The 13,365-nt window shown below is 43.4% G+C and overlaps 1 protein-coding gene across 1 annotated transcript in view; it reads right to left on the bottom strand.

Annotated features, from left to right (window-relative positions):
- Nucleotides 1–13,365, bottom strand: part of cul4b (cullin 4B) — a 53,241-nt gene that overhangs the window by 15,899 nt on the left and 23,977 nt on the right. The window contains exons 18-19 of the mRNA XM_084332464.1: nucleotides 3,835–4,007; nucleotides 2,195–2,347 (exon numbers count right to left, since the gene is read on the bottom strand). Coding sequence (XP_084188590.1) covers nucleotides 2,195–2,347; nucleotides 3,835–4,007 — 326 coding nt within the window. The remainder of the gene's footprint in view (nucleotides 1–2,194; nucleotides 2,348–3,834; nucleotides 4,008–13,365) is intronic.

Below are 13,365 nucleotides of genomic sequence, written 5' to 3'. Positions count from 1 at the left end.
CAACCCAAGAATAATAGAGGTATTGAACTGAATAGAGAACATAAAAAAAAAAGAAAAAAAGATAACATTTACTTAGATCTTGAAAGAGCTTTGCTATGCTTAAACACCTAGAGTATAAAGTGGAGAAGTAGTGGAATTATTTCCAATTAATAAAAAGACATTTTTAAATACGTATATGCAGCACTTCCCCGATGTTCCGTTGTGAAGAATGTTATTCCCCCGGATGTCTTCTGGCTGTATGTCTCATAGATATCTATGGTATGTCTGGCCACATATTGCTGTGATTCCAGAATGTTCCATGTATCATAGAATGTTTTTAATGTTCTAGATTATTCCAATATGTCGTTTTTACAGTACCAGAATGTTCCAGTATGTTCCAGAATGTTGTTAGAAATCCATACTATTAAAATAAGGAACGCTTCATGAATTTGCGTGTCATCCTTTCGTCATGCTAATCTTCTCTCTATCGTTCCAATTTTAAGTCCAATATGTCCGCAATAATAAAAGTCCAACGGGGAAAACATTCAATAACTCAGAGCTCGTAGGTCTCTCTGTCCCAAATCAGCGGTTCATTAAAGTTTATACGATATGGTGTCCATGCCTAACAAAGATTAAAAGGCTGTATATAAACTATCCTGCACGTTATGCTGCCATGTATTTGCCAGCCTCTTCAGGCGAGTTGAGGAAAACCCTTTCTCCATGTTTATCGACGATACGAAGTCTTGCAGGGTACATCAATGTGGGATTGTGTTTCCCCAAATAGAGTTGAGACATCACAGTCTTGTACTTGGCCCGCAAGGCCACCACTTCCCGACAATAATCTTCAAAGAAGTATATTGACACATCCTTGTATTTCAGGTTGCCTTTCATCCTGCGTGTCTCCCGAATGATAATTTATTTTATTCTGACTTGACGTAGGACAGCCATAATCACTCTAGGTCTGCCGTTATTGTCGTTGGATCGGGTCCCCAATCTGTAACACTGATCCACCTCAGGTACCATAGGAAGGATAGTTGGTCCCAGGATTTTATGTAATTCTGTCGCAAACGCTTCAGGATGTGTGCAGCTCACCGACTCGTCCAGTCCGACTATACGAATATTCAGCTTACGAGATTGATATTCCAGCTCGAATATTTTAGCTTTTTGTTCTTCATTGTTTCGCTTAAGCTCAGCCGTTATATCGTTGAGATCCGTCTTGTGTTCTTTGTAGTTTCCCTTCATCTCAGCCGTTAACTTATCGTTGATCTCAGCTATGTCTTTGTAGATCAGACCGAAATTATGTTGATGTTCTTCCAAACCAGTTTCCAATGCTACGGTGCGCTTAATATGTGCGTCGGCAGCCACCTTAGCGCTTCGATATTGGATTCGATAGATTCTTTGATAGCATCTACTTTTTCGGCTATTATTTTTCCGGTTATTGTTTTCTCCATTCTTTTCATTTCCCGGATGATATGTTCTGTATCTGCGGAGGTGTTTATAGCGGTTGAGGAGGAGGCCATCTCGTCAATATCCTCTGCTACTTTACGCACGTATCCCGCGACCATAGGCAGGTCCTCTGAACTTGGTTTTGGGTTTTCTTTCTTCGGTGACATCACGAATCTTTCAGTCAATATAGTTAGTTGATAATCTCAGTTGATATATGCGTCAAGTTTTAAACGCATTGGTGGTATATAAATATGTTTTTAAAACGAAAATAAAAAAAACGGGTGAGCAGCTCTGTCACATGCGACGGGCTATTCCGGAAGTCGCAAAGTAGTTTCATTACTTGTGTGTGGACTAGCTACCTGATATCCTTTACAACTACTGATGGGCCAATCAGGGTAACCCGTGTATATTGAGCAATATTTCAATGGAAGTAGATTGGATATCTGAAATTTCTGGTTCATGGTTTCTGTTTATATCCAGAGTGATAGACATCAAAGGGATTTAGTCACCAATTCTAACATTTGGGGTAATTTCATGTCAACATAGTTACCTTCGGTAAAAATACAACAAGATTGAAAAACAAGATTTTCATTGTACTGAATCTTTAATGACCTACCTCGAAGTCTGTACCCACAATTTTCACATTTCAAGGCTCACATTGATACAGATACAGATACTCATAATCTGATACTTTTATCATCTGCCTAAATCTCCTATACATCAACCCACCATTGCCACGCGGAGATGGTAGAGATTTGAGGTTGTTTACCTTGACGGGAAACTTGAGCTGGTTGTACACTTCAGACACCAAGAGATTATGGCTCAGAGTCTTCCTCATCTTCATGATTCGGACGATGGCAGCATCGATCTGGTACTGCCGATCCTGGAAGACCCTCTCCGTGGTGCTGACTTGCTCTTCCACCTAGAAAAGTCAGTCACGTATATTATCTATCTATCCATTTTTTTATGCGCAAAGCAAATTAACCCGCGTGCTGAAGTGAAGCAGGTGCCGCTAAGCATCCAGTCTGCAATGCTTCTGTTTGCAGTGCTTCAGGGGTTAACAGACTGTAGCTGGGTTAAGACTTGGTTAGAAGAAATCTCAGGTAAGTGCTAGATTTAAAGAGGTCATTCTGCATGATTACAAGTGGGAAAAACAATTTCACAGATTTCTCAATTAAATGGTGCATTTTATATAGCGCTTTTATCCAAAGTACTTTACAATTTGTTCCTCACATTTAATCCATTCACTCACACATTCACACACCGATGGCGGAGGCAACCATGCAAGGTGCCAACCTGCTCATCAGGAGCAGTTAGGGGTTAAGTGTCTTGCTCAAGGACACTTCGACACGCTGCCCGGGAGGAGCGGGAATAGAACCGGGAACCCCCAGATTACCAGACGACTGCTCTACCTCCCGAGCCACTGTCATGACAAAGAGGTGATTGTAGCAAGCTCTGATCACTCCTCACGTTGTGGCCAATGTTTGAAATGTGAACGTTCGCACCCCGCAGCCACCACCAGGAAAATACCAGCGACACTTGGGCAAGACACTTAACCTACTTGCCTCGTATGAATGTGTATGCATGTGAATGAATGTTGGTGGTGGTCGGAGGGGCCGTAGGCGATGATTATTCGCCACACTTCCGTGAGTCTGCCTCAGGGCAGCACTGGCTGCAATTGTAGCTTACCACCACCGGTATGACTGTGTATGAACGAATAATGGACTCTGTACGCGCTCTGGGGTCACTGGGGTGTCATGAAGAGCGCTATATAAATCCAATCCATTATTATTATTATTATTACTTAGAAGTCTGTCTGGGCCTTAACAGTGGGGAGTAACAGGACATATGGGGGAGACAGACGATGACATTCAATCAAGGTCATGGGCCGTATTCAAACCCAGTAATATGTTGCAATTTACGTGGTATGTACCTCAGCTCACCTGAGCCACCAGGACACCTCAGTGAAGCCAGTCATGTTCAACCCTTTCACTACCGCACTACCACCAAATGGTTAACCCTTTCACTGCGACAATACAGCAGGTTAACCCTTTCACTGCCACACGACAAAGGGTTAACCCTTTCACTACCACACTACAGAAGGTTAACCCGTCTGTAGTGTGATAGTAAAGGGTTAACCTTCTGTAGTGTGGTAGTGAAAGGGTTAAGTGCCCAAACTAGGGTTCACATTTGACCATCGACAGCGTTAGCGGTCAATCAATCGATTAACCTTACGGAAAAAAAGGATAAATATTGATTTCTTTACCAGCTGCCTGCATTTTTCTCGCTCTGACAGTCACACATATACTAGGCACTACATACACATGGATTAATCATTAACATGCCTGAGCCAAACCTCCTACACATTGGATGCGTTTAGCTAACAGGACTGGTGCAAAGTCATCATACCGTTTCCTTCATCTGGATTTGGTTGATCTTGATCCTGAAGAGTTTGTGTTTGAAGTCATCATTGCAGGAAAACTTGTCTCCATCCTCCACATCTTTGCTCTTTGGGAGTTTGGTGACCACACGGGCCTTCCCACAAGCCAAGGACTGCAGTGTCCGCCGTAACTCACTGTCCTCTGTATGTCCACAGGCACACAAAAACGTTTTAAAGGAATAAATCACCCAGAGAATTATAATTTGTATATCAATTACTCAGAGATTTTTTATTTTTCCTTGCACGCCTCCACAGTGAATGTAGAATCAAACACATCATGCAGTATATTCCAAGTGTCATTTATCCAGTGCTATGCTCAGTACCTCTGAGAGATAGAAATATTGAGGGGGACACTAATTAATTTCGCCGCGGGGGGGGGGGGGGGGGGGGGGGGGCATGATCCCACGAGACAATGCATTGGTAACTTGTTTCAAATGACAATATATACCCCTGTGAATATTATTGCACAGATCGGAATATGGGCGTGCGCAACGATATTTTGACAGATATGCGAGTGCTCCCGACTGCGGGGGAGAAGCTCCATCCCCGCGCACACACACATTTACACACACTCCTGCGCGCGGTCCCTCTCTCTCTCTCTCCCTCTCCATCTCTCTCTCTCTCTCTCTCGCTCGTTCTCTGCTGTCTGTCAGCATCCGCGTTTGAGGAAGTAATTCCACTCGCTCTGTTGTTGACAGGGATTAAAGTAAAAAAAAATCTCCTGACTGAACTTTTTATTTTTATTTAATAGCATTAGCGTTTTAAGGGAACTAGATCATTTTGAACATCTTTTCTATTGCCAGTTTGCTTTTACGTAATATCAATGCTGTTTTCAATTCATTAAATGAAACTGATTGCAAGGGTTGACTGACTTTGTCATACAAATAAACAAATCTACATACTGTAACTTTTCAGTATTGTGTATAGTTCAAATTATGTATTGTCTATAGTCGCAGCGACAACCAGAACCTGCAGATTCCTCCTGAGCAACGTCAGAAGGATCCGCCCCTTCCTGACAAAAGAAGCCACCCAACTCCTCGTCCAATCAACAGTCATCTCCCGCCGTGTTGTCACGATACTGGAAATTCGAACTTCGATACGATACCTTGAAAAGTATCGATATTCGATACCATTTTCGATACCACTGGGAAAAATGTTCAATCTTAAAATGGAATAAAAAAAAAAATTATAATAATTTAAATAAATTTTGCTTTTGTTGCTGGTTGATTCTCCTCAGCTTCTCTCTGGTACTATAAGAGAAGATAAATATAACACCTTTAAAACCCTTTGTTTATCTTTAGATCACACATTTAAAAATAACTGTTCATCTCACTTCAATCATTTTAATTGCAGAACATGGTATTTTCTCAAGCAGACAGATGTAAACACTGTAATCTGTGTTGCATGTACCTGACAAACTGAACTGTTTGTATTACAGTCATATTCTGACTTAACTGAATGCACATGTGTGTGTGTGTGTGTGTGGACTACTGTACTATTACAGGTATTGAAATGAACAATGAAACTTCCTTATACAATTTGTTTTTTATGAATAATTAAATATCGATATTTCGGGAAATTAGTATTGAAACCGTTTTTAAATATTCAGAATCGATATGTATCGATATTTTTGACAACACTACTGCAACGCACTGCTCGCTGGCCTCCCGCCTCCCGGCCACTGCCACCAAGCCTCTTCAACTCATTCAGAACGCAGCGGCCCGCCTGATCTCAAACCTACCGAAGTCGGCCCATGTCACCCCACTTCTTAGGGACCTGCACTGGCTCCCCATTGCTGCACGAATCCGCTTCAAGGCCCTCGACCTAGCATACCGTGCGGCAAAGGGAACCGCTCCCGCCTACCTCCGGTCAATGGTTTCTAACTACACACCCTCAAGACCCCTACGCTCTGCATCTTCTGGCCGCCTCAGACCTACTCCTATCCAAGCTCCGGGAGGGTCATCAAAGAGAAGTCGCCTATTCTCAGTCCTTGCCCCACAATGGTGGAATGAACTACCCACCCCAGTTAGGACAGCCGAAACCCGTCCAATCTTTCGCCGTCGACTAAAGACGCACTTCTTCAACCATTATCTGAATTAAAAAAATAAATATAAATAATAATAATAATAAAAAAATAAAAATATCTAACCCTAACTAACCTTACTGTCATGCACTTGTCCTAATAAACTAACCTACACTGTAGCACTCAACACTTTGATGAACATTGTTACTCAGCTGATAGAGTTGTGCCCTTCCTGATGACTTGTCGTACAGAACTTGTAAGTCGCTTTGGATAAAAGCGTCAGCTAAATGACTAAATGTAAATGTATAGTTCAAATTCAGTATTGTGTATAGTTCAAATTCAGTATTGTGTATAGTTCAAATTATGTATTGTCTATAGTTCAAATTATGCAGGGCTCGAAATTAACATTTTTACTTGGTAGCACTGGTGCTCCCAACTTCAAAAAGTTGGGAGCACCAGAAAAAATGTAGGAGCACCCACCAAAATGTAAGGAGCACCAACAATATATATGTAATATATTTTTTTTATTGATAAAAAAACGACAATATAACAGTACTGTAATGCAGTAAAACAGTGAAGGTAGCCTTAAACTATAGTATAGTGTAGACCTAGTAGTGTAGCCTATGGTGTAACTAGGCATGCGCCGGTATGACATTTTGAGGGTACGATAACCTTGTGCAAAAATACCATGGTCTCACGGTATTCGGTACATAAAAAAATCCCCCATTGAACAAAACGTATTACAGTGCACAATAAGCTTTTCTGTAAGTGTTATTTATGAATGTGTGAAGACTGTCTGTATTACACACAGAGGGAACTGTCTGACCACTTTAAAACTAAGTACAGAATATAAAATACTTCCAAATAAACTTTCATGATTATGAATATGTAGGCTACATGTCAAAAGGGCATTTTGCTAATGTAATCTACTTGCAAAGATGTGTTATAATATAGCCTAGTACTATTCTTACCAGAGGTGTGGACTCGAGTCACATGACTTGGACTCGAGTCAGACTCGAGTCACGAATTTGATGACTTTGGACTTGACTTGACCAAATCAAAAAGCGTTCCACATTGTTGTGGCATAATTGCGAAACGTGTTTAGTCCCTTGTTTGAGACGAATCTGGGTTGAACATGATTTGTGGAACTCCCTCTGGTGTTGTGGTCCTGGAATTCACTGACCTTTGGGAAGTATTTCGACATGTACATGGTGGTAGTGTATCTTGTAGACCAGGCCCATTGCAAGTTGATGTACTCTAAGCCATCCTAGGTTGTCAAAATGGGCAGGGGTAAGGTCAAGCAGTAGTCTGACCAGTTTGTTTTGTGATGTTTGTAATCTTGTTTTTAGTGCCTTTGAGGTGCTTTGGTACCATGAGGTACAAGCATAGTCGTAGTACCCTTGAATGAGTGCTCCTGTTAGTCTTCAAGGTATTCTTGTTTACCAGTGAGGAGATCCGGTATAAGAATCGAGTTCGTTGGTTGACTTTTTTTTATTACATTGGTTGCCATTTTGTCACAGGATGGAACCCAGGTAGGTAATTTCATCTTTCCTTGTGACAATATTGTCACCCATTGTAACAGAGAAGCCGTTGGCCTTGCTGAGTTTGTTATTTTATCCAAGAGGGAGAGAGAGAACTCGCACACGAATTAGGCCCTACCTAATTCTAATACCTAATAAACTACCTAATATATGAAATGCAGAGATGCCTTGTCATTTCAGTACAGATTTTTTATACCCCAAAATTGATAAAGGGTTAAGGTAGACTAGTTAGTTGAACCAAGGTCTGCTATTATGGATCATGTGCCATAGACTCATTAGACTGTATATACAGGGCAGGCAGACGTTAAATAAATGATTGGTCCAAGTGGGAAGACAATATGTTGGTTATTGTTATCCTACCTTTAAAATGGATATGGTGATCCTTATTCTTTTTTTTCTCAATATACTCCTGAACTGGTTTTCAAGCAGCTCTTGCCCAATTGTATCTAGTTGTAAGACTGATTCTGAATATTATTACATTTATAGAAATTAGATTATGTTTTGCCAACAAGTTGATAATGAAACTTTTTTGGTGAAACGCATATTATGACTTGTTTAGGACTCGAAACTTAAAGGTTAGGACTTGGGACTTGACTTGGGACTTGTCAGTCTTGACTTGGGACTCGACTTGGGACTTGCCTGTCTTGACTTGGGACTTGACTCGGGACTTGAGTACCAAGACTTGCGACTGACTTGAGACTTGCAAAACAATGACTTGGTCCCACCTCTGATTCTTACTATATTCAACTTTGGGTTCATCTTTTGTGACATTATTCACACACGGAACTATGTGTTGGGGATAAGGGTTCCGCACGGACCATATTGTTTGTTACATTGCTGTCGGCAAACTAGCTCAGAGTGTCAACAGAGTGTTGACGTTGAGTTGATGTTAGCTGCTAGCTGGCTACCCGAATCCACAACAGCCAGGCAGCCAACCGTACAAAATACAGTCTCAGACAATCACATCGATTTGTACAGTTGGTTAGCTCCACTCCATTGCGAATTAAAAGTTAGCCAGCCAGTGCAGACCGTATTAGCTAGCTACAGTTGCTAAGTAGCTAACGTTAGCCAGCCGAAGATCGGTAGCTAGCTAATGTTAGCCACAGCTGCAAAAACGAATTTCAATTATGTTATGAGCTATCAGCTAGCCAGCTAGATAACGTTAGACAACGCCTTGTGTATTAAACTAAAGTGAATAGTTTACTGGGCCATTGTTTAATGCTTCAGTGGTGTTAAAAGAGGACCTGCACGGGCGGCTAGGTGTAGTGGGCAAGGCGCTCGCCACCAATGCAGGAGACACTGGGTTCGAGCCCAGCTCTCCGCATTGCTATCAGCTTGGCTGGTCGTTCATACTAACACGATTTGGCAGTGTTAGGGGTGGGAAAGCTGGTGGGTCAAGCTTTTTCTGGTCAAGCATGACCGACAGAAACAGGTTGAAATGGGATGTAGAGCAGGGGAAGACATTCTGAGAAATGACGGCGGGTCCGGGAATCGAACTCGTGTCCCCCAGATCCGTGACGAGCACGGTTTTCCCCGACGCAGAAATAGCGCCGAGATATGCGGTGAGCTACGGGAGCTCCCCTGGCTAGTGTGTTTTTTAACTTATTCAACAAACATGACCATGTTCACGTCTTAAACTCATAATGAGGCCTTAGTTTTTGTTTTAAATTGCGTATCATCATTCATTTATTTATTGTCACACAGAGCAGAAGAAACTTGCCAAAACAAACCAATAGTATCCAGCTGCAGAACGGCAGTCCAGCCACACTCTCAGACCCAAATACATTTTTTATTTAAAAATTTTGTATCCCAATTTCTCACATTACATTCACCCTGAATGTTGACGTTATCCAGGTAAAAAGTTTACTTCATTCAAGCGAGGCATTGCAATCCTTGACATAAATCATTTGATGTATAATTAAATCAAAGGAAATGCGTTTGGGTCTGAGTGTGTGGCTGGTCTTCAGGACTTCAAAATTGCGAGAGTGACCCCTCTGCACAAAAAGGGCAGCAAATTAGACCCAGGCAACTACCGCCCTGTTTCTATTCTTACCTCCATCTCGAAAGTCATGGAGAAAATAGTCTACGAACAGGTCGAAAAGTACCTGGCGGAAAAAAATCTAATCTACGAATTCCAATCTGGCTTCAGAACGTCCCACTCCACTGACACATGCCTCCTCTATTTGAACGACCACATCAAACAAGAGGTGGACGCGGGCAAATACTGCGGCATGGTCATGCTGGACCTACAAAAGGCCTTCGACACTGTCAATCACTCCATTCTGATGGACAAGCTAAAAGCAATTGGTTTTGATAGCTTATCAGTGAGCTGGATGCAATCCTACCTGGAGGGGAGAGAACAGATGGTAGAGGTAAACGGTACTCTATCCCCCCCCCTCACAGTGAGCTGTGGTGTTCCACAAGGAAGCATACTAGGACCGCTACTCTTCCTAATTTATGCAAATTACATGTCGTCAGCCTGTGACTGCAACTTGTTCCCGTTTGCGGACGACTCAGCCCTGCTGGTCTCTGACAAGAACAAGTTGCAGGTTAAAAAAAACCTCAGCTCGGAACTAGGCAAAATCTGCATATGGCTCGCTGATAACAAACTATCATTACACATGGGCAAAACAGAGTCCATTCTCTTCGGTTCAAATAACAAACTCAGCAAGACCGACGGCTTCTCAGTTACAGTGGGTGACAATATTGTCACAAGGAAAGACGAAATTACCTACCTGGGTTCCATCCTAGAGGCAAATCTTTCCTGTGACAAAATGGCATCCAATGTAATAAAAAAAGTCAACCAACGAACTAGATTCTTGTACCGGATCTCCCCTCTGGTAAACAAGAATACCCTGAAGACTCTGGCAGGAGCACTCATTCAAGGGTACTATGACTATGCGTGCACCTCATGGTACCAAAGCACCTCAAAGGCGCTTAAAACAAAATTACAAACATCACAAAACAAACTGGTCAGACTATTACTTGACCTGAACCCCAGAACCCACCTCACCCCTGCCCACTTTGACAACCTAGGATGGCTTAGAGTAGACGACAGAGTACAGTAACTTGCAATGGGCCTGGTCTACAAGATACACTATACGACCGGGGTGCCCATGTACATGTCAAAATACTTCCCAAAGGTCAGTGAATACCACAACCACTACACCAGAGGAAGCTCAACAAATCATGTTAAACCCAGATTCGGCTCAAACAAGGGACTAAACACGTTTCGCAATTATGCCACAACAATGTGGAATGCCCTACCCAAAGCTGTAAAGGAATGTGAATCCCTGCCCACATTCAAAACCGCTCTTAAAGAGCACCTACGGGAGGCTGCAATTCGAAACTGGCCACCGTAAATGCCCAAAACCCCCACCACCAAGCGTTGGACTGTGACGTCAGAGGAGACACTCCAAGCTGCGCTTGAATGCACAGACTGGAGGGTATTCCGTGATAACACAGCCAATATTAACGAATACACTGAAACGGTGCTTGACTTTGTCTGTACTCTGGTAGAAGAAACAATCCCCTCTACCACAATTAGAATCTACCCAAATCAAAAGCCCTGGGTAGATAAATCCGTCCGTGAGGCTCTGAAAGTGCGCACATCAGCCTACAACACCGGGCTGGTGACAGGCAACATGGAAGAACACAAGACAGCAAGATACAACGTCAGGAGAGCAGTAATAGAGGCAAAACGGCGTTACAGGGATAAAGTTGAACTTCAGTTTGAACAGGCTGACTCTAGAGGTATGTGGCAGGGCCTCAGAACAATGACAGATTACAAAGGCACCTCCCTCAAACTGAACAGCGTTTCTCCTTAGCAAATGATCTCAATTCCTTCTATGCAAGGTTTGAGGCTGTGAATTACAACACCAGCCTACAAACCACGGCAATGGGGGGGGGGGGGGGGGTCTGCTGATGGAGACTCAGTGTTCAGAGTAACAGAGCATGAGGTGAGACGGATCTTTAAAAAAGTGAATATCAGGAAGGCAGCAGGACCGGACGGCATCCCCGGCCGCGTCCTAAAAGTCTGTGCCGACCAACTGGCCCCGGTATTCACTGACATCTTTAACCTGTCCTTGGAACAGGCTGTCATCCCCATCTGTCTGAAGAAGTCCACCATCATCCCTGTACCCAAAAAATCGATGCCTGCTTGCCTCAGCGACTACCGCCCTGTAGCCCTCACCTACATAGCCATGAAATGCTTTGAGAAGCTAGTGAAGGGCTACATCTGTTCCTCCCTCCCCATCAACCTGGACCCCCTGCAATTTGCATATCGCCCCAACAGGTCCACGGAGGACGCCATAGCCCATGTGCTGCACACAGCAGCATCACACCTGGACAAGAGGCAGGGGAACTATGTGAGAATGCTGTTCATCAACTACAGCTCAGCATTCAATACCATAGTCCCCTCCAAACTCATAGCCAAGCTCAGGGACCTGGGCTTGAACTATGACCTCTGCCAGTGGGTCTTGGACTTCCTGACGGGCAGACCCCAGGTGGTAAGAGCAGGCAACTGCACCTCCTCATCCATCACGCTCAACATAGGGGCCCCCCAGGGCTGTGTTCTGAGCCCCCTCCTCTACTCCCTGTACACACATGACTGCGTGGCACAGCGGAACAACAACACAATCATCAAATTTGCTGATGACACAGTAGTGGTGGGCCTGATCTCTGCCAACGACGAGAGGGCCTACCTGGAAGAGGTAGAGAATCTGTCACAGTGGTGTCAGGAGAACTGCCTCTCCCTGAACGTCAGCAAAACAAAAGAGATGATTGTGGACTTCAGGAGGTCGGGGGTCAAGGACTACAGCCCCCTCAGCATCGACGGGGCACCGGTTGAGAGAGTGAACAGTTTCAAGTACCTCGGAGCCCACATATCCGAGGACTTGACATGGACCACACACATTGACAGTGTTGTGAAGAAGGCACGACAACGCCTCTACTAACTCAGGCGCCTAAGGAAGTTCCAAGTCAGTCCGAAGATCCTTAGGAACTTCTACTCATGTACAATAGAGAGCATCCTGACTGGCAACATCACCTCCTGGTTTGGGAATAGCACTGCACAAGACCGTAGCAGACTACAAAGAGTGACACGTTCAGCCGAACGCACAATTGGAGGGGGGCTTCCCACCCTCCAGAACATTTACAACAAGCGGTGCAGGGGGAAGGTGAAGAGAATCATCAAGGACTCCAGCCACCCGAACAACTGCCTCTTTGAACTGCTGCGGTCAGGCAAGCGATACCGGAGTCTTAAGGCGAGCACAGAAAGACTCAGAAGAAGCTTCTATCCCCAGGCCATCAGGCTGCTCAACGAACAATAAACACTATGCAACAACCATCAAATGCACATAGCACACACACCCACACGCACACACTCACTTAAACAAACAACACACTGCAGCACCCACTCTCCACACTTTAGATCACACAAACACACTTTATATTTATTGATAAAGGATTTGCACTACAACTCGTACACCTACTGTAAATTGTACCTAAACTGTACCTCATCCCATTTCTGCTTTGCACTATATAGTATTGTATATTAGTACACTGCATAGTATATTGTTATATGGTAACTCAGTTACGTCTATTATGCATCGAACATTGTACATATGTCTATACTGAACACTGTGACCTCATTTTTTACTTCTAATTTACATGCTATACTACCGTAATTCCTCTAATAGTAACCCCGGCTTGTATTTGTTTCAACTGTAGCGGGTACCAGGCTTGTATTAGGAGGAGGCCTGTATAAGAGGGAGGCCTATATTTCAAATTTTCAAACTGATCATAATGAATAAATCAACATTTTGTGTCAGTTTGAACCCAGTAAAATGTACTGGGTTCATTTATTGAAACCAAGTACTGTATGAAATAGTAAACAGTGCAATTACAGGTGGTCACTGGTCATTTCAACGTTTTCA

Source organism: Notolepis coatsorum (genome assembly GCF_963971535.1).
Source record: "Notolepis coatsorum genome assembly, chromosome: 16".
NCBI lineage: Eukaryota > Metazoa > Chordata > Actinopteri > Aulopiformes > Paralepididae > Notolepis > Notolepis coatsorum.
The sequence above is the reverse complement of the archived record's forward strand: the minus strand, read 5'-3'. Positions and strand labels throughout refer to the sequence as shown.